General features: G+C 43.1%; 1 protein-coding gene across 2 annotated transcripts in view; it reads left to right on the forward strand.

Annotated features, from left to right (window-relative positions):
* Nucleotides 1–22,267, forward strand: part of AGTPBP1 (ATP/GTP binding carboxypeptidase 1) — a 295,080-nt gene that overhangs the window by 110,387 nt on the left and 162,426 nt on the right. For both annotated transcript variants that reach the window (XM_082261111.1, XM_082261112.1), the window contains 2 exons: nucleotides 4,336–4,399; nucleotides 7,849–7,995. In XM_082261111.1, the coding sequence (XP_082117237.1) occupies nucleotides 4,336–4,399; nucleotides 7,849–7,995 (211 nt within the window). The remainder of the gene's footprint in view (nucleotides 1–4,335; nucleotides 4,400–7,848; nucleotides 7,996–22,267) is intronic.

Raw genomic sequence — 22,267 nt, forward strand, 5'->3', positions numbered from 1 at the left:
GAACTGAACGGAACGGACGCAAAACGGATGTCAGCGGATGGTCATCCTCTGACATCCGTATTTACATAGACATGCATTGTGTCCGTTTTTCATCCGCAAACGGATGGGATGAAAAACGGACATACGGAATGCCCGGGTGAAAGAGACCTAAAGGTGACACTTGTTCCCGTGGCAAAGGTCTAAGGAGAAGTTCATACTGCAGCAGTCTCTGAAAAGCTGTCTGCGTAGGGACGCTTTTCAGAGGTCAGTTAACCACTTAAGCCCCGGAGGATTTGGCTGCTAAACGACCAGGGGGTATTTTGCGATTCGGCACTGCGTGACTTGAACGGACAATTGCGCGGTCGTGCGACGCTGTACCTAAACGAATTTGGCGTCCTTTTTTTCCCACAAACAGAGCTTTCTTTTGGTGGTATTTGATCACCTGTGCGATTTTTTGATCACGCGCTATAATAAAAAAGAGCGTCAATTTTGCAAAAATAGCAATATTTTTCACATTTTTTTTATATGAAATTCCCCCCCAAAAAAATGTAAAAATCAAAATTTTTTAACATTTTCAGGCCAATTTGTTTTATGCTACCTAGGTTTGGTAAAAAAAATCGCAAAAAGCGTATTTTGATTGGTTTGCGCAAAAGTTATCGCGTGTACTAACAAAGGGAAAGATTTTTGTCATTTTTGTTGTTTTTTTTTTAACGCATAATGGCGGCGATCTGCGGGACTGCGACATTGGGGCGGACAGATCGGACCCTTGACTGACATTTTTGACACTTTTGGGGTTACCAGTGACATTTCTACAGTAATCAGTGCTATACATATGCACTGTTACTGTAAAAATACACTGGTAGTGAAGGGGTTAACTTTATTTGGGAGGGAGGGGCTGTGTGTGTCCCTAGGGGCGTGCTTTCTACTGTGATTGGCTGTGGCTTGAGCTGTAAGGACACTGATCAACGGATCTACATAGTAGATCCGTGAGATCAGTGTCTTTACACGGAGGAGAATGACAGGCAGCTTGTTTACACAAGCTGCCTGACTTTCTCCCTCTCCCCCGCCGATCGCAGAGTGGCCGGCGGACATCGGGTCCGCCGGTCACACGCGCGGGGGGGTCCGTGACCGCGCGGGAGCGCGCCGCCGGCGGCGCGCGCTCGCTCCCCAGACCCTCCCAGGCTAGTGACGTACCGATACGTCACTCTGCCTGTGAGGGGCTGACCGCCGCAGTATATAGTCATGCGGTGGTCGGCAAGCGGTTAAGCTGTGGCTAAGTAGACACAGAAGGCAAGGAAAAAAAAATGACAGCGATTTTAACCCCCCCTCTGCTCTATTCAAAATGCAATAATTTCATATACTTTGATTATAGTTTTCTCTTAGTTCCCCTGCACAGTTCCTCAAATATCTGTTGCACATCTCCTAACTTTCTAAGATGGGAATGAGGGACACCTATTAGCAAAAGTAGCATAGGACACACCCCCTGCCACACCCTCCTTTGTACAATTGAGAATTGTACAAAAAAAATGATTGGTTAAACCCACGAGTGATTTTTTACCACTATTATTCATTTAAACTGGCTTTTGAAATTTACAAATGCAGAAATTTAGAAATTGGATAAAAGCTTTAGCACCGGGAAACCCTTTTTGATAGATAAGTAATGCATTTTATATACAACCATATAGATCAGACCAAAAGGAGGGACAGATGAGGAGGAAAGAGGGACAGAGGGACTTTGTTCTGGATGAGGGATCCTGCCAGTGATCTAAAGCTGCACAGACCAGGAAAAATCTCACTGTCTATGATTAGCGATGTGCACGGTCGGCTTCCTGGTGGGATCGGGCAGGTGGGTTGGGAATGGGATCCCGAACATGCCTGAGCCCATCTCTATGCTGCACTACCCTAGAACTCTGAGCAGTGTTGCCACTTTCATGTAGGCTGTACCTGCTTGCACTCCGGTAGGATGAAAAAAAAAATGTTGCAGGGGGTGTGGTTATCAAAGTTTTCACTGCTGATTCACTTGTCAATCAGAACCTGGCCACACCTAGTCCTGCCCACTGGATTGGCAGCACTGCCTCTTCCTACTGTGAGCTGCAGTGTCTGGGAGGGGGAGCATGTGAGACCTAAATGGAGGAGGCTATGGCTTTTTTCAGTAGGGTAAAGGAAGTTTTATTTATTTTTTTTTTTTTTATTATTTGACTTTTGTCATACAGGAACCTTTAGATGTACTGTAAAGTTTTTTTAAATATATTTTAGTTATTGGTAGAGTCAAGTGAGTCCTCTAGTGTCGCATACCTTTTGGAACTCTGCTCCAAAATCTCTCATAGTTTTGTAGCTGTTCACACTCTTTTTTTTTTTTTTTTGTGCATTATTGTTACATTTAAGAGAAAAAAAAAAATCAGCTGCGAGAGTAGAAATCTCATGTTATGGCCTTTGCAGATGTGCAGGCATGGGAATCTGAGCACAAAATCTCACCAGTGGAATTTCTAATGGGTGTTGTTAACCTTAAAGACATTTCCTAAATAAGAGAAGTTAAAAAAAAGATTTATTACATTTACCGGCGTATCATTCATCTGTTTTTTTTTTTTCATATTTTTTTCCATGTATTCTTTAATGGCTGAAACATTGATAGTAGTGTACTTGAATTTCCTGAAGCAGTCACATTTCACAGATGATAGTGAGGAGAGGACATCCTGCTTATTCTCCATGGTTTGATTTTAGCATAGGGAAAAAAACAATTCAAGGAATTTAAGAAGATACACTGCCACTCAATGAAATTTGTCAGGAAGCGGTTTAACCTTAACCACTTGACGCCCACCCACCCGCAATGTACTGCAGGCGAGCGGCGGCTGTAGGCAAAGCGACATACCCCTACGTTGCTGCCTGCTTCTGGGGTTTAGGGCACACGCATATGTCCGATTGCACAGTCCCATTATAAGTTGTTGATCACCGCCATTAGTATAAAAAAAAAATTAAAAAATTCCAGTATATATACCATAGTTTGTAGGCGCTATAACTCTATAACTTTAATGCAAACCAGTCAATATACTCTTTTTGGTATTTTTTTAAAAAACAAAAACGTAGTAGAATACATTTTTAAGAAATTTAGATTTTTTTTTTAATCAAATAGATATGTTGTATAGCAGAAAGTAAAAAAACATTGTTTTTTTTTTTTTTTCCCAAAATTATCTGTATTTTATTTTATTTTATTTATATTGCATAACATAAAAAATCCAGTGGTGATCCTATACCTCCATAAGAAAGAAGCTCTATTTGTGTGAAAAAATGATCTAAATTTTGTTTGGGTACAGAGTTGCCTGGTCATGAACAAGGTAAAATCTTCTGGAGCTGAAGTGGTAAAGTATACCTAAGGCCCCTTTCACACATGCGGACCGTTCAGATCTGCCTGTCAGATTTTCTGGCGGACCTGAACCGATGCCCCATGCATCTCTATGTCCGCTGACATCCGATCCGATCCTGTTTGTCAAATCCGGACGGATGGAAACCCTATTTTCCATCTGTCTGGCGGATCGGATGAGAACGGACCGCCTATCCGCCATAGAGGAGAGCGGGGATCTGACACCTCCGTCTCCACACACAGAGCGGAGACGGAGCTGTCATCTGCCTGCTCAGCGGGGGATCAGCCGATCCCCCACTGAGCAGAAAACGGCACGGACAGGATCGGACACGTGTGAAAGGGGCCTAAAGGTAAAACTTTTTTTAAGTTTTGGATAGAGTGGAGATGGTTTAGAACACCTGTCAGGTTTTTATTGCTGTCTGTGCCCCCGTTAAGGAGAATCAAGTCTCCATTTGTCCTGTTTACCATTATCCTTGAAAGTGAAAGTAACAGAAATTCACAAATTTTGGGTTGCCCCTAGAAAAGTAATAGAGGGGAAACTTCCAATGGGGACACTAGTTCTGGTGACCTGGGGGTCCCCAAGGGATTTCCTTAATTTGCGGGGATTTCCTCTCATTTCCTGTTTGGCTATGGGACAGGAAATTAAGGGAAATCTCAAAAAATGGGACAAAAAAATTATCTGACAGGGGTTATATCCCTTCTCTGCTCTATCTAAGATGAAAAATAGTTTTGCCTATGGTCCTACTTTGAGCTGTGTAGGGGGTTCTTTACTATCAGAGAGGTAAAAATATGGAACTCCCTTCCACAATGAGTGGTGTCAGCGGGAAGTGTGCATAGTTTTCAAAACCCATCTTAACGCACACAATATACAGGGATATTGGAGTTGGTATTGAAATAAACACACACACACCCACTCCGGTTGAACTGGATGGATTGGTGTCTTTCTTCAGCCTCACCAACTATGTAACTGTGTACCTTTTCTATATTCCTATCTGCAGAATACCAAGGACCTCCAGACAATCTTAAATATTGTAAATATTCTCAATGAATTGATGTCAGTTGGTAAGTCATTATGTATATATTATCCTTATTATATTAGCTTGTTGGAGTTTCCATGCGATTCTGTTTCCTACTCCAGTGTCATTTCTTGTGCTTATGAACTATAATTTTATAGACAACTGACTTCTCAGAATTCACACTTTTATGAAAGCATCTGAGGAGGAATTCCTGAGGCTGCTTTTTAGTTGAATATAAATAGATGAAAATTATATTTACTTTATTTCTACAAAAACTGTGTAACAGACAAATCTAATACCGGCTGACTCATCTACCTTGTCATACGATTGAAAACCAATATCCAGAGTTATGTGTAAAATATAACCACTTATGGCAGATTTAATAAAGTTGGGCAGGTCACTCAAACTTTGTCTTTTTGTTTTGGTAAACATGCACTGTACAGGATTTTGAAGTATTCTTCAAGCCTTGGTTCATACGAATGCGATGCGGGACACTGCATGTAATTCGCACAGGATTCGCAGCATATTCCTCTGCAAATTACATGCGGTAACTCTGGGGTGCGATTTGAGCCATGGATTTGTATGGCTCAAATCTCACTGTACTGCACTAAACTCATGAAAAACTCATTTTTTGTCCGCACCAGAATTGGATTGCATGCGTTTTGCAAACCAATTCCGCAATCGGTTCTCAAGATTGGGTTGAGATTTTGATGCGGTGCGGAATCTGCAGTGAATTTGCAATAGAAAACATAGCAGAAGAAGAAAAAGGGAAGGGATGCAGACAGGGAGGGAGGGGGAAAAGGCCCACAGGGTATAACCAAACGGTCTTATCCAAAGCTGCAGGTAACTCATCGAGAGTAGGGATTGGTCCAGGTTCAGGCAGTCATTGTATGCAAACCATGGCTCTCAAACTTTTAGGAATAAATTGTGTGTGTCGTTCAAAATAGAACTGAGCTTCTCATGCACCTTGGTCCCCATGAGACGCTGTTTGACCTCCGCCAATTTATAAACTGTTGGTGCCAAGCCCTGGTCTGCCTCTGGCAGGCCACCAGGAAAGTGAAGTTCACCCACCTCCTATGTGTCCTGGACAGGGTCATGATGGGTTTATGTATTAAGGCCTCCCATAGTGGTATTTCATATATTATGCCAATTTGGAGCATTAGAGCTCTATTTCAGGCAGGACACTGGCTATTTTGAAGGATTTAGGGTTTCATTGCATAGGCCATCCGCTCTATCCACCAGATCTTGCGCCATCTGACTATTACTGATTTCCTGACTTTAAAGAGACACCGAAAGGAGCAAACCTTTTTGATGGATTCAGTGGTCATAGCAGCAACAGAGCAGTTTTTCACAGCAAACAAAATAATGTTTTTGGAAGGGTTAAAGAAATTGGAGAGACAATGTGCTAAGTGTGTTGAACTTGGGGGAGAATATGTGGAATAGCAGGCAAGTTTTTATTGCTCTAGCTCATTTCCTTCTTGGTCGTGCCGAGAACTTTTGAGCCCCCCCATGTATTCCCACAGGCACAATCCCACTCCAAATCTTGTGAAAAGCCTTCCCAGAAGTTGTTGCTGTTATAGCCACGAAGAGGCAATCAAAGTTCTGTTAATGCTGATGGTTTTGGAAAGCGATGTCCAACAAGCTCATATAGGTGTAGTGTTTGGGATCCCCCAAAGGTGAAGAATGTAGACCGTTCATGTTTCTATTGATTTCTGTGTCCCCACAGCAGCAAGCTATATTTATATATATATGCACAGTATCTCACAAAAGTGAGTTCACCCCTCACATTATTGTAAATATTTTATTATTTTTTTTCATGTGACAACACTGAAGAAATTACACTTTGTTACAATGTAAAGTAGTGAGTGTACAGCTTGTATAACAGTGTAAATTTGCTGTCCCCTTAAAATAACTCAACACATAGCCATTCATGTCTAAACCGCTGGCAACAAAAGTGAGTACACCCCTAAGTGAAAATGTCCAATTAGGCCCATTAGCCATTTTCATTTTCTCTCCCCGTTGTCATGTGATTTGTTAGTGTTAGAAGGTCTCAGGTGTGAATAGGGAGCAGGTGTGTTAAATGTGGTGTTACCGCTCTCACTCTTTCGTACTGGTTATGGGAAGTTCAACATGGCACCTCATGGCAAAGAACTCTGAGGATCTGAAAAAAGAATTGTTACTCTACATAAAGATGGCCTAGTCTATAAGAAGATTGCCAAGACTCTGAAACTGAGCTGCAGCATGGTGGTCAAGGCCATACAGTGGTTTAACAGCGGTTTGACAGGTTCCACTCAGAACAGGCCTCGCCATGGTCGACCAAAGAAGTTGAGTGCATGTGCTCATATCCAGAGGTTGCCTTTGGGAAATAGACGCGTGAGAGCATTGCTGCAGAGGTTGAAGGGGTGGGGGGGGGGGGTCAGCCTGTCAGTGCTTAGACCATACGCCACACACTGCATGAAATTGGTCTGCATGACTTTTGTCCCAGAAGGAAGCCTCTTCTAAAGATGATGCACTAGAAAGCCCGCAAACAGTTTGCTGAAGACAAGCAGACTAAGGACATGGATTACTAGAACCATGTCCTGTGGTCTGATGAGACCAAAATAAACTGATTTGATTCAGATGGTGTCAAGCGTGTGTGTCAAACGTGTGTGGCGGCAAACAGGTGAGGAGTACAAAGACAAGTGTGTCTTGCCTACAGTCAAGCATGGTGGTGAGAATGTCTTTGTCTGGGGCTGCATGAGTGCTGATGGCACTGGGGAGCTACAGTTCTTTGAGGGAACCATGAATGCCAACGTGTACGGTGACATACTGAAGCAAATCACGATCCCCTCCATTCAGGCATTGGGCCACAGGGCAGTATTCCAAAATAACGACCCCAAACACACCTCCAAGACGACCACTGCCTTGCTAAAGAAGCTGAGGGTAAAGGTGATGGACTGGCCAAGCATATATCCAGACCTAAACCCTATTGAGAATCTGTGGGGCATCCTCAAACGGAAGTTGGAGGAGCGCAAGGTCTCTAACATCCACCAGATCCTTGATGTTATCATGGAGGAGTGGAAGAGGACTCCAGTGGCAACCTGTAAAGCTCTGGTGAACTCCATGCCCGAGAAGGTTAAGGCAGTGCTGAAAATAATGGTGGAAACACAAAATATTGTCACTTTGGGCCCAATATGGACATTTTCACTTAGGGGTGTTTTGTTGCCAGCAGTTTAGACATCAATGGCTGTATGTTGAGTTATTTTGAGGGGACAACAAATTTACACTGTTATACAAGCTGTACACTCACTACTTTACATTGTAGCAAAAGATATAATAAAATATTTACACAAATGTGAGGGGTGTACTGAGATTGTGTGTGTGTGTGTGTGTGTATATATATATATATATATATATATATATATATATATATTAGAAATGTATGATAAGCAACATTAAGAATGTATCAATTTACTAATGGTAATTCACCTGTATTTCTTACTCTTCCTTTTCTAGGTGGAGGAAGACGAATAAACGTTCTGATATCTAAAGGTGGTACACAAATTTTACTGCAGCTGCTTCTGAGTGCCAGTAAGGACTCCCCACCTAATGAGGAGTTACTAGTACTTCTCCATAGTCTTCTGGCAAAGATAGGACCAAAAGGTTTGTCCTGTGTTTCATAGAATCTTGAAATTATGTTCCTTTGCATTATTGGAATCTAGTCCTTTAGTCATTATTTTATTTTCATACATATTTAAAATTATGCCAGGATATAAAAAAAGTGAAAAAAGTTACTTGTTTAGGAATTTTAGCTTTCTCTTGAACCCTACAATTTAAAAAAAAAAATGTAATTGAATGGCAAGTGTGTGTGTGTATATTAAGAGATGGTCATTTAAAGCCTAGGAGCACAATAAGGCTGTAGTTAACTCCGCTTGCTGACTTGTACCTACAGGTAAGCTTATAATAAAGCTTACCTGTGGGTACAAGGACTATCTCCTAGAACTTGGATCGTTTAGGAGATTTTGGCTACTTCTGCAGCTGATGATGTCACCGGCGCATGCACACTGCGCTCTGTACTGATGGTGTGCTGTCCCTGCAGAGTGCTATGCCATGGACGTGGCTCCCATGCGCATGTCATGGAGTGAGGTCATTGTGGGTCGGCCATTCAAACAGCCGGAGCCCACAAAGCCAGGAGGACACGAAGCACTACCACTTTAAATGGCAGTTATATTAGTACACATTAACCACTTGCTTCCAAAGCCTATTCTGACACTTCTCTCCTACATGGAAAATCATTTTCTTTACTGGAAAATTATATAGAACCCCAAACATTTTATATATGTTTTTAAACAGAGGCCCTAGAGAATAAAATGGTGACTGTTCCATTTTTTTTTTTATATCAAATGGTATTTGCACAGTGTTTTTTTTTTTTTTTACTTTAATTTTAGTACACACAAACACAATAAAATATAATTTTTTTTGGTACAATATAAAAGATGATGTTACGCAGCGTAAATAGATACCCAACATGTCAAACTTTAAATTGCGCACGCTCGTGGAATGTAAAAAAAAAAAAAGCCTGATACTTTAAAAATCCCCATAGGCGACGCTTTACATTTTTTTACAGGTTACCAGTTTAAAGTTACAAAGGAGGTCTAGTGCTAGAATTATTGCTCTTGCTATAACGTTTGCGATGGTACCTCATATGTGTGGTGCGATTGCCGTTTTACATATGTGTGCGGGACCGATGTTTGTGTTTCCCTTTAAGTGCTGTCACAACAAATGTAAACATCCCTTGTGACAACAATCAGCAGTGACAGGTCCTCTTCACTGAGACATCTGGGGTCTATAAGATGTCTCCTCTGACCTTAACCGCATCAGATCAGACCAAGATCAGCGTGCTCCGATGCTTATACAAGCTAGCAATAGCCATCGTTCTCCCTCTGTCCTCCCGCTGTGTGCTCGGCCAATTCCGGCACCTGTCTTCCAGTTCCCTTCCCTGCGAGCGTTACAACGCAGGGGGGTGGAACCGGCGGCAATTTCAAAAATGTAAATAAACCAAATGACATGATACAAAGTTGTGATCCTAACGGATTACACGGTATCTTGCCATTTCACCGCTGGATTTCACCTGGTGACTTTTCCAGTGCCCTGCCTGTGCTTTTCCAGTTCTTTGTGCCTGGAAAATAGAGAACGACTATGGCGTCCAAAAAGCGTTCTTTTTGCGCAAAAGCGCTTTTAGACGAACTGTCTCTTTCTGGCACATAGCTCCTTTGGAAATTCTGAAGAATCATTTGATATACTTCCCAAATTCTACAAGCTATGTGCTAGAAAGAGATATCAGAATCATCGCTGTTGTCACTTTCCGTACCTGATGACGAATTTTCCCACGAATCGCTATCGCTCAGTTATTCAAGCAACTCCGTTTCGCTGTCGGGAATGTTTTATCGCAGAAAGTAAAAAATATTGTTTTTTTTTTTTTTTTTTTCAAAATTGTCGCTCTTTTTTTGTTTATAGCGCAAAAAATAAAAACCGCAGAGGTTGTATTTGCGTACATCATCGCACGTCTGTGAAATTGTCAGTTAAAGCAACGCAGTGCTGTATCGCAAAAAATGGCCTGGTCATTAAGGGAGTAAAACCTTCCAGAGCTGAAGTGGTTATGATAAAAAACCTTCTGACTTTACAACTCATTTAAAGCGGAGTTCCACTCGTTTTTGTGTTTATTAAAGTCAGCAGCTAAAATAAGTGTAGCTGCTGACTTTTAATAAACACACACTCATCTGTCCTATGGTCCAGCGATGCAGCCGCCTGAAGCCTCGCTCCTCTCCATCTCCTCTTGGCGGTACCGGAATCTCTAGTATGGGCACCTGGCTGTGACACCTTGCGGCTTCATAACCGGGTGCGCACTGGGCATGTGCGAGTCGCGCTGTGCGTTGTGAGTGGCCGGGCAATCTTCTGGGACCTGTGACGTGTCCCAGAAGATTGCAGGGAGGGAGGGGGAGAGGAGAACTTCTGCTCAAGCCTAGGCGAACCCCAGCAGAAGTGGGAGCGGGTACCTGTCATATCTAAATACCTCCCCCCCCCCCCCCCAAAAAAAAAAAAAAACGATGTGTTAAATTTGGCATGTCAGGGAGTCCGGAGTAGTTAAAGTGGAAGTTCCACTTTTGGGTGGAACTCTGCTTTAAGCTCTATTCACAAATGGGAAGACCATCAGGTGTTTTGCTCATCAGAGAACAATCAATCTTATTGTGTAGTGATCATAGTGCCCAAAGCATCCCTATGAAATAGTGACAAACCCATTCAAAAAAGAAAAGGAATTCTTGTTGCGGGGGGATCTAGAAAAAAAAATGACGTTTGTATTGTGTATTGGTAAGTTCCAGAACATTTCCCCTGAAATGGAGTTGGGTGGGGGAGCGCTTATCTTTCAGTAAGAGAACGCATGTAGCAGGGGCTCTAGGGATAATGGTTGGGACAAAGCATCTGATGTGTGATTTGTAGATCGTTAGAGCCAAAAATGCAGTGAATGTCTGTACTTGCTCATAGAGGGCTGGTATCCTGTGTGAATATTTCCGGAGTCAGCCAGCTCATATAGTGTTGGGGGTCTGTGGCAGTGTTTTGGCGTTAGCAGACTTTCAGTTGAGTTGAGCAGGCACAGGTTAGATAGGGGCCGTGGGCGGCCGCTCTTGATGATCTCTTCCTGGGCCATTTGCGCTGCTTGTCAATACCATGTTCCTAGATCTCTAGGGAGCTAACTGTAAGTCGGCTAATGCCAAAACACTGCCGCAGACCAGTGTTCGGCATAGACGGGGGTTGAAGTCCGCTCGCTGCTGATGTCACAGAAGTTGATCCAGGCACCAGTCACCACGACCTTGGAGTTGTGATCCGCCAGGTGCCTGGACCGACACCCAGCTAAGCCTCTCAGCGGGCTGCTGAGAGCCTGAGCTGGCCGCTTCCCGCCCCTCCACAGCTCAGCGCTCCAATGAGTGTGGAAGGGACAGAGCGGAGAGCTGTTGACTGACAGTCAGCAGCTCTCTGCTCGTGGAGCTGTTAGAATCGAACGATCAGCAGAGTTCGATTGCTCGGTTTTCAGTATAGAGGCGCTGGGGGACAGATGCTGCATCCACCCAGGTAAGTATAATTAGGGAAAAAAACGGAATCCCATACATCTCCTTTAAACTCCCTGCTTCCAGTTGTCTCATAGTTCAGACAAGCTGTATAAATTCTGGACTTTGAACTGATATAAAGGAAAGAGGTGCTGAAGGTAAACAGGTACAACTTTTGTAGGAGGATTTATTTAATCTCTGTATCCCCTGAGGCCAGTCACTTCACTTGGTATATACAGGGTTTTACAACCACTTTAACATTTTGGGTATCTATTTAGCCACCTCATCCTTTTATATTTTACAAAATTATTGGGCTAATATATTGTGTGCCTTAAAATTTAATGTAGTTTCTTTTTTTTTTTTTTTTATACGTTTTCATAAACACGTGCGTTAAGACTTTAAAATTCCAGCTACCACCTTATATTTTCCTGGTCTCCACTTTCAGAACGTATATAATGTTTGGTGGTTTTCACAAACTTTCAGGCCTAAAATCTGCTTTTTAACAGTATATAAAACCTGAAAAACGTTTCTAAGTGGTTAACCACTTAAGCCCCGGAAGATTTTACCCCCATTCCGACCAGGGGGTATTTTACGACTCGGCACTGCGTGACTTTAACTGACAATTGTGCGGTCATGCAATGTGGTACCCAAACGAAATTTACGTCCTTTTTTTCCCACAAACAGAGCTTTCTTTTGGTGGTATTTGATCACCTCTGCGCTTTTTATTTTTTGCGATATTAATAAAAAAAGAGCGAAAATTTTGCAAAAAAATGACATTTTCAACTTTGTCTTTTAAAAAATATCCAATATACTCAATTTATGTATTTTTTTTTGGCCAAAATATATTTAGCTACATGTCTTTGACAAAAAAAAATTCAATGAGCGTATTTTTATTGGTTTGCGCAAAAGTTATAGCGTCTACAAACTATGGTGTAAATACAGAAATTTACGCAGCTTTAATTTTTGACTGCCTATCTCATTTCATGAAGTGCTAAAATGGCAGGGCAGTACAAAACCCCCCCAAACTACCACTTTTTGGAAAGTAGACATCCTAAGGAATGTTCTGAGAGGCATGTTGAGCTCATTGAATATTTCATTTTTTTGTCACAGGTGTTTGAAAAATGACTAAAAATTTTTTTTTTTTTTTTTTTACACAAAGTTGTCATTGAAATGATATATTGCTCACACATGCCATGGGTATATGTGTAATTACACCCCAAAATATATTCTGCTGCTTCTCCTGAGTACAGGGATACCACATATGTGGGACTTTTTGGGAGCCTAGCTGTGTACGGGACCACAAAAACAAATCCCCACCATCAGAATTTCAAAGGGCGTACATTTTTCATTGCATTTTCTCACTACCTCTAACGGTTTAGGAGGCCCTGAAATGTCAAGATACCACAAAACCCCCCCAAATGACCCCATTTTGGAAAGTAGACACCCCAAGCTGTTTGCTAAGAGGCATGGTGAGTCCATGGAATATTTTATATTTTACCACAAGTTTTGGGAATATTACTATTTTTTTTTTTTATTTTTTTTTTTTACACAACGTTGTCACTAAAAGATAAAATTCTCACACATGACATGGGTATATGTGGAATTACACCCCAAAATACATTCTGCTACTTCTCCTGAGTATGGGGATGCCCCATGTGTGAGACTTTTTGGGAGCCTAGCTGTGTACAGGACCGCGAAAACCAATCAACACTCCCAGGTTTTCTAATGGCGTAAATTGTGCATGTCACCTCTGCACTACCTGTCACAGTTTCGGAGGCCCTAAAATTCCAAGATAGCACAAACCCCCCCCAAATGACCCCATTTTGGAAAGTAGACACCCCAAGCTATTTGCTGAGAGGCATGGTGAGTCCATGGAATATTTTATATTCTGCCACAAGTTCCGGGAAATACATATATATATATATATTTTTTTTTTTTTTTTCACAAAGTTGTCAGTAAATGAAATATTGCTCACACATGCCATGGGTATATGTGAAATGACACCCCAAAATACATTCTGCTGCTTCTCCTGAGTACAGGGATACCCCATGTGTGAGACTTTTTTGCAGTCTAGCCGAGTACAGGTCCCCGAAAACCAGTCCCCGCTTTCAGGCTTTCCAAGGGCGTAAATTGTTGATTTCACTCCTGACTACCTATCACAGTTTCGGAGGCCCTAAAATTCCAAGATAGCACAAAACCCCCCCAAATGACCCCATTTTGGAAAGTAGACACCCCAAGCTATTTGCTGAGAGGCATGGTGAGTCCATGGAATATTTTATATTTTGCCACAAGTTCCGGGAAATATATATATATATATTTTTTTTTTTTTTTTTTTCACAAAGTTGTCAGTAAATGAAATATTGCTCACACATTCCATGGGTATATGTGAAATGACACCCCAAAATACATTCTGCTGCTTCTCCTGAGTACAGGGATACCCCATGTGTGAGACTTTTTTGCAGTCTAGCCGAGTACAGGTCCCCGAAAACCAGTCCCCACTTTCAGGCTTTCCAAGGGCGTAAATTGTTGATTTCACTCCTGACTACCTATCACAGTTTCGGAGGCCCTAAAATTCCAAGATAGCACAAAACCCCCCCAAATGACCCCATTTTGGAAAGTAGACACCCCAAGCTATTTGCTGAGAGGCATGGTGAGTCCATGGAATATTTTATATTTTGCCACAAGTTCCGGGAAATATATATATATATATATTTTTTTTTTTTTTTTCACAAAGTTGTCAGTAAATGAAATATTGCTCACACATTCCATGGGTATATGTGAAATGACACCCCAAAATACATTCTGCTGCTTCTCCTGAGTACAGGGATACCCCATGTGTGAGACTTTTTTGCAGTCTAGCCGAGTACAGGTCCCCGAAAACCAGTCCCCACTTTCAGGCTTTCCAAGGGCGTAAATTGTTGATTTCACTCCTGACTACCTATCACAGTTTCGGAGGCCCTAAAATTCCAAGATAGCACAAAACCCCCCCAAATGACCCCATTTTGGAAAGTAGACACCCCAAGCTATTTGCTGAGAGGCATGGTGAGTCCATGGAATATTTTATATTTTGCCACAAGTTCCGGGAAATATATATATATATATATTTTTTTTTTTTTTTTACACAAAGTTGTCAGTAAATGATATATTGCTCACACATGCCATGGGTATATGTGAACTGACACCCCAAAATACATTCTGCTGCTTCTCCTGAGTATAGGGATACCCCATGTGTGAGACTTTTTTGCAGTCTAGCCGAGTACAGGACCCCGAAAACCAATCATCGCCTTCAGGCTTTCCAAGGGCGTAAATTGTTGATTTCACTCCTGACTACCTATCACAGTTTTGGAGGCCATGAAATGCCAAGACAGCACAACCCCCCCCCAAATGACCCCTTTTCGGAAAGTAGACACCCTGAGCTATTTGCAGAGAGGCATGTTGAGTGTTTTGCAGATCTCACTTTTTGTCACAAAGTTTTGGAAATTGAAAAAAGAGGAAAAAAAATGCATTTTCCTGTTTTTTCTTCATTTTCCAAAAAAAATTAGAGCTGCAAAATACTCACCATGCCTCTCAGCAAATAGATTGGAGTGTCTACTTTGCAAAATGGGGTCATTTGGGGGGGGTTTGTGCAATCTTGGCTTTTTATGGACTTCAAAACTGTGATAGGTAGTAAGGAGTGAGATCAACAATTTACGCCCTTAGAAAGCCTAAAGGTGCGCATTGGTTTTCCGGGTCCTGTACGCGGCTAGACTGGCAAAAAGTCTCACACATGGGGTATCATTGTACTCAGGAGAAGCAGCAGAATGTATTTTGGGGTGTCATTTCACATATACCCATGGCCTGTGTGAGCAATATATCATTTACTGACAACTTTGTGTAAAAAAATAAAAAAAAATAAAAAAAATTTTTTTCCTCGAAACTTGTGGCAAAATATAAACTATTCCATGGACTCACCATACTTCTCAGCCAGTAGCTTGGAGTGTCTACTTTGCAAAATGGGGTCATTTGGGGGGGTTTTGTGCCATCTTGAAATTTCAGGGCCTCTGAAACTGTGACAGGTAGTCAGGGGTAAAATCAGCAATTTACGCCATTAGAAAACCTGAAGATGTGGATTGGTTTTCGGGGGCGCGTACACAGCTAGGCTCCCAAAAAGTCTCACACATGTGGTATCCCTGTACTCAGGAGAAGCAAAAGAATGTATTTTGGGGTGTCATTTCACATATTCCCATGGCATGCATGAGCAATATATCATTTAGTGACAACTTTCTGTAAAAAAACAACAAAAAAAAAAAAAATAATAATTTTCCCGAAACTTGTGGCAAAATATAAAATACTCCATGGACTCACCATGCCTCTCAGAAAAAAGCTTTGGGTGTCTACTTTTCAAAAAGGGGTCATTAGGGGGGTGTTTGAACAGTTCCGGCATTTTATACTCAATCTTATCCACACATCACCCACTCTTCTAACCACTTGAAAACCAAGCCTTTTCTGTGCCTTTTTGTTTACATGAAAAAATATTTTTTTTTTACTAGAAAATTACTTTGAACCCCCAAACATTATATATTTTTTTAAAGCAGAGGCCCTATAGAATAAAATGGTGGATGTTGCAAATTTTTTTGTCACACGGTATTTGCGCACAGATTTTCCAAACGCAATTTTTGCGAAAAAAATACATTTTTTTTTAATTTATTGCACAAATACACTATATAATTCCAATTTTTTTGGTAAAATTTAAAAGATGATCTTATGCCGAGTTCATAGACACCTAACATGACATGCTTTAAAAATTGCGCATGCCTGCGCAGCGACAAAAACGTATGTACATTTTTGAAAACCTTTAAAAGTCTCTACAGGTTACCACTTTAGACTTACAGAGGAGGTCTACTGCAAGAATTACTGCACTCGATCTGGCGATCGCGGCGATACCTCACATGCATGCTGCAATTGTGGTTTACATATGACACTAGACCACCGCTTGCGTGCGCCATTGCGCGCAAGCACCGGGGGTAAGGGGGGGGGCTCAATTTTTTTTTTTTTTTTTTTTTTTCTTTTGCTTTTTTATGTTATTTTGACACCTTTCCTTTAATTTTTTTTTTTTTTAAATCATTTTTATTGTTATCATAGTGAATTTAAATATCCCCTATGATAGCAATCTGTAGTGACAGGTACTCTTTTTAAAAAAAATTGGGGTCTTTTAGACTCTAGATCTCTCCTCTGACCTTAACGCATCTGACCACACCAAAATTGGTGTGATAAAATACTTTCCCAATTTCCCAATGGCCCTGTTTATTTCTGGCGAAACAGAAGTCATAAAATGCTCGTAGCCTCCGGCATCTTAGGCCATAGAGATGATTGGAGCCATTCTCATCTCCAATTAGCTCTATGGTTAGATAATTGAACCACCGGCTGCACTCTCGGGTTAACCGGTGGGACAGGAGAGCCAGAGAAAAACCATGGAAGGCTGCGGAAGGCGGCGGTGGGGGGGGGGGGAGGCCCCTCCCACTGCATGTAAAAGCAGTCTAGCGGCCAATTACCTGCTAGAATTGCTTTTACATGTAAGCCGACCGCTGGCTGTAAAAAACGATACCAAGATGATGCCTAAATCTGCAGGCATCATCCTGGTATAACCACTCAAAGTCCAGCAACGTACCAGTACATTGCTGGTCCTTGTTTGGCATATAGGTTTTTTTTTTTTTCATGCAGCCTGTGGGCTGAACGGAAAAAAAGAGAACCTATCAGAAATCAGCACAGGAATAATGCGTAGTATTACTCATCATTAACCGCCCAAACAACCACCCACTGAATTTAATGATGGGTATACACGACACTATCCACGTATACCAAAATAGGATTTTAACTGCAGTGCTGAAATCAGAAAATCACCACAGCTGCTATCAGCAAAGGTATCCATATATGCTGAGCGCAAACGCTGTTTGTGTCAGAATATATAAAATCAATGCGTGGTAGCCGACGAGGGACCTGCAAGAGAAACAGGTCACAAAAGAATGAAAAAACAAACAAAGGACATTGAAAAAAAGTATAGTAGGAAGGAGTAGAAGGACATATAAAATGACTGACAACAACAGTTTTTGGATTTTCATCATTAACCGCCCAAACAACCACCCACTGAATTTAATGATGGGTATACACGGCGCTATCCACGTATACCAAAATAGGATTTTAACTGCAGTGCTGAAATCAGAAAATCACCACAGCTGCTATCAGCAAAGGTATCCATATATGCTGAGCGCAAACGCTGTTTGTGTCAGAATATATAAAATCAATGCGTGGTAGCCGACGAGGGACCTGCAAGAGAAACAGGTCACAAAAGAATGAAAAAACAAACAAAGGACATTGAAAAAAAGTATAGTAGGAAGGAGTAGAAGGACATATAAAATTACTGACACCACAACAGTTTTTGGATCCTTTTATTTTTCTTTCTAACTGTTCCTTTACTTCTTGATTTGGGAGGGACTGCGATCATCTGCGATCTTCTCTTCCAGCTTGGGTCTCTCAAAATGTCGATGGACATCCAACATCCTTCGAGACCCTGTGTTTATGTGCCCTACACTGTGTCGTGCTGTACCCTACGCTAATAATCCACTAGTGTATGGTAGCGCTCGAAACATTCCCCGATGCAGAGACCAGGTTGGTCAGGACATTTGGGACAATAATAACGGGTGTCACGCCTAAATCCGCGCTTGCTACAGACACGACATCTTCTTTGGGGCCATCTTTGGGTAGGGGTACTCGGGAGGACATGTGAAAAATGCCTCTCATGCAGCCGGCTCACTGCATCTGGAAGGGGAAGTTGGGCAGGCATGCCTCCTGGGTACAGGTAGGCAAGGATGATCTCTTCCTGGAATTCCCGGAAAGATCCAGTTCGTCCTGACGCCCTGTATAGGACAAAGGCGTTCAGCATAGCCAATTGGTATAGGTAAACAGACACTTTTTTGTACCAGCGTCTGGCTTTACGGGCAACTAAATACGGCGCCAAAAGCTGGTCGTTAAGGTCCACCCCTCCCATGTTAAGGTTATATTCGTGGACACAGAGGGGTTTCTCCACAACGCCAGTTGCCGTAGGAATTTGGATCGTCGTGTCTGGGTGAAGGGAGGACAGAACATAAACATCCCGTGTATCCTTCCACTTCACCGCAAGTAATTTGTCCGTTTTCAAGCAGGCTCTCGCCCCCCGACTAAGACGGGAATCTACAAGCCGTTGGGGGAAGCCCCGGCGATTAGGTCGCACGGTGCCACATGCGCCAATTTGTAAATCAAGAAGGTGACTAAATAGTGGCACGCTTGTATAAAAGTTGTCCACGTACAAATGGTACCCCTTTCCGGATAAGGGTGACACCAAGTCCCAAACGATCTTACCGCTGCTCCCTATGTAGTCTGGGCAGTTGGGGGGCTCCACACAGCTATCTTTTCCCTCATAGACCCGGAAACTAACTGTATAGCCTGTGGCCCTGTCACACAATTTATACAGTTTGACCCCGTACTTGGCACGCTTGCTGGGGAGGTACTGTTTCATAGCAAGGCGGCCAGTAAATTTAATCAGGGACTCGTCAACGCAGACAACTTGTTCGGGGGTAAACAAGGCTGCAAACCGCTGATTGAAGTGGTCTATGAGGGGCCGAATTTTGTGGAGCCGATCGTATGCAGGGTCTCCCCGAGGACGACAGAGTTCATTGTCGCTGAAATGCATAAATCGCAGAATTTGCTCGTATCTCGTCCTGGACATAGAGGCAGAGTACATGCGCATATGGTGAACTGGGCTAGTGGACCAATATAGCCGCAATTCACTCTGTTTAGTTATGCCCATGTGGAGGGAAAGGCCCAGAAAGATCTTAAATTCGGAAACCGTTATAGGTTTCCAGCCGAATTGTCTGGCAAGGTGTGAATTTGGGTTGGCGGCGATGAACTGTTGTGCATACAAATTTGATTGATCCACAATAGATCTGTAAAGATCTTCCGTGAAGAACAGCTCAAAAAAGTTCAGGGGCGTAAAACCAGCTGTCTCCACGTGGATTCCAGGTTGGGCGGTGAATGGGGGAAGTACTGGCGCTGTAGTATCGGTGGGTTGCCAATTAGGAAATGCCAGCGCATCAGGGAGGGCACTATGGGCTCTACGGGCCTGTCTTCGAATACGCGGTGGCTGCGGGCCACTACTTGTGCTAGCCACCGCACCAGCTTCAACTGCACTTAGGGGACTCGCCACGTCACCAGGTCTTACTGCAGTGCTGGTTGTACTAGGTCCAGGTTGTACTAGGCCGCTGGCGCTTGCCAGGTCGCCAGAAGGATGAGCGGCACTAGTACCCACACTCTGCTCCATACGAGCACCCTGCGATTCCTGCATCACAACAACTTCAGAATGGGGTCGGGTACGCCTGGGTCTAACAGGGACCCATCTGTCGTCGGAGCTATCTGTCAGGGAGCCGCTGCCGTCATCAGGTTCATATACTGACACTAATTCGGTCATTGTAGCTTCCCCTTCGCTATCAGATGACTCGGTCAGCATATAACTGAGAAGCTCTTCATCCCTGTACGAACGTTTGGTCATTTTGGCAACTAAATTTACTCGTACAGTGATGCGACTCACAGGTAATAAAAGCACCTGGTTGTCGAAGACTATTTCAAGCGCTACAAAAAAAACTGCTAATGCTAGCAGGGATCAGGCCTGACTCTGCTAACACAGCGGTTTTGTGTCTTGTGTTTTTTTGCAAGTGACAGTAATCTATTGATTACTACACTTGCCTGGGTGAAAGGGTTAAACGCAGGTGCTGGCCGGAATCAGTACTGATCGTGCAAACACCGCGTTTTGGGAACCCTAAACTATGGGGGCGCTAGTATAGTTCTGATCAGATCAGATATTGATCTGTTCAAACACTATACTAGAAATGGAAGTGTAGGTGCGTGCGTGCGTGCGTGCGTGTGTGGCAATCAAGGGGTTACTTCTAAACTATGCGCTGGGGATCTGGGGGGGGTGGCGGGGACCCTAAACCTCCTTTGGGAAAGAAACTAGCTAGCTAGCGCAACCTCAAGTCACAATGACACCAATACAAAATACAGTAAAAACAGTATATTATGTGTGTATTAGTGCTAATGTGACAGAGGGTGTAGGGGTTAACGGGATGTGATCAGGGGGGGATCAGGGGTTTAAATCTTTATTGGAAGGGACTGGCGGGTATCCTAAGGATAAAAGGAACGGTGGCAAGCGCTAAACCTGGTCACAAGTCACACTTATACGGGTATATAGAAAATGCTATATACTGTATACAGTGTGCGTTGTGGCAGGGGGTGTAGGGGTGATCAGGAGGGGATCAGGGGATTAAATCTTTATTGGGCGGGTGGGGGGGACCCTAAACCTGCTTGGGACACAAACTTAGTCGCCTGCGCTAATTCTGATCACAATGACACTAATACAAAAATACAAAAACACAGTATATTACGTTTGTATTAGTGCTGATGTGACAGAGGGTGTAGGGGTTAACTAGCGGTGATCAGGGGGGGATCAGGTGGGATCAGGGGCTTAAATCTTTATTAGGGGGGGGTGGCGGGTAATTCAAGTGGAAAAAGGGGGGTCGCAAGCGCTAGACCTGACCACAAATCACACTTATACGGGTATATAGCAAAATGCTATATACTGTATACGGTGTGTGTTATGGCAGGGGGTGTAGGGGTGATCAGGGGGGGGTCAGGGGCTTAAATCTTTATTGGGCGGGTGGCGGGGACCCTAAACCTTCTTGGGACAGAAACTTAGTCGCCTGCGCTAATTCTGATCACAATGACACTAATACAAAAATACAATAACACCGTATATTGCGTTTGTATTAGTGCTGATGTGACAGAGGGTGTAGGGGTTAACGGCGGTGATCAGGGGGGGTTCAGGGGGATCAGTGGGTTAAATCTTTATTAGGGGGGGGTGGGGGGTAATTTGAGTGGAAAAGGGGGGGTCGCAAGGGCTACACCTGTTCACAAATCACACTTATACAGGTATATAGGTATATGCTATATGCTGTATATAGTGTGTGTTGTGTCAGGTGCTGTAGGGGTTAATTGGGGGGGGCGATCGGGGGTGAAATGTGCCTATCTAACTGTGTGTGGGTGTGCTTGGTGCAGTACTCACAGTAAGATGTGCTCTCCTCTCACGCTGGATCCAAAAAGACCGTTGTGGGGGGAGGGCACATCTCCTCTAAGCCTGTGTTTACATTTCACAGGCTTAGAGGATGATCTGATTGGGCAGGACCGATCAACAGGTCCAGACCAAAAATGATTGGCCTGGACCTGATGACTGATCGGTTCTGAACCCAATCGAGTCATCATCGGCGGCGGGGACGCGCGGGAGCGCGCACAGGGCCGGCAAATTGTGCTGACGTAGGCCTACGTCAGTTTGCCTGGCCGGGGCTGAGTGCCGACGTAGATCGTCGTGCGCCGGTCGTAAAGTGGTTAAGACTATATTGAGGGTTCAGAATTAGTTTTGTTTGGGTCCTTTCACACGGGTGGTCCGTATGTCCGTTTTTCCTCCCATCTGTTCGCAAATGAAAAACAGACAATGTATGTTTACACTGACATCCGTTTTGCGTCCATTCCGTTCAGTTCCGTTTTTTGAGACAGAAGAGAACCCTATTTTTCTTCTGTTTAAAAAATGGAACGGACGCAAAAACAGATGTCAGCGGTGTCATCCGCTAATGTCCGCAATCCCATTGACATACAAAAACGGATCCGGAAACGGATGGATGAAAAACTGACATACGGAACAGACCCTACAAAAGTGTCATCCGTGTCCGTTTAAAAAAAAAAATAAAAAATGCCTGAGCGTAAAAAAAAACGGA

This window comes from Pelophylax lessonae (assembly GCF_965119305.1).
Source record: "Pelophylax lessonae genome assembly, chromosome: 1".
In the NCBI taxonomy this organism is placed as follows: Eukaryota; Metazoa; Chordata; class Amphibia; order Anura; family Ranidae; genus Pelophylax; species Pelophylax lessonae.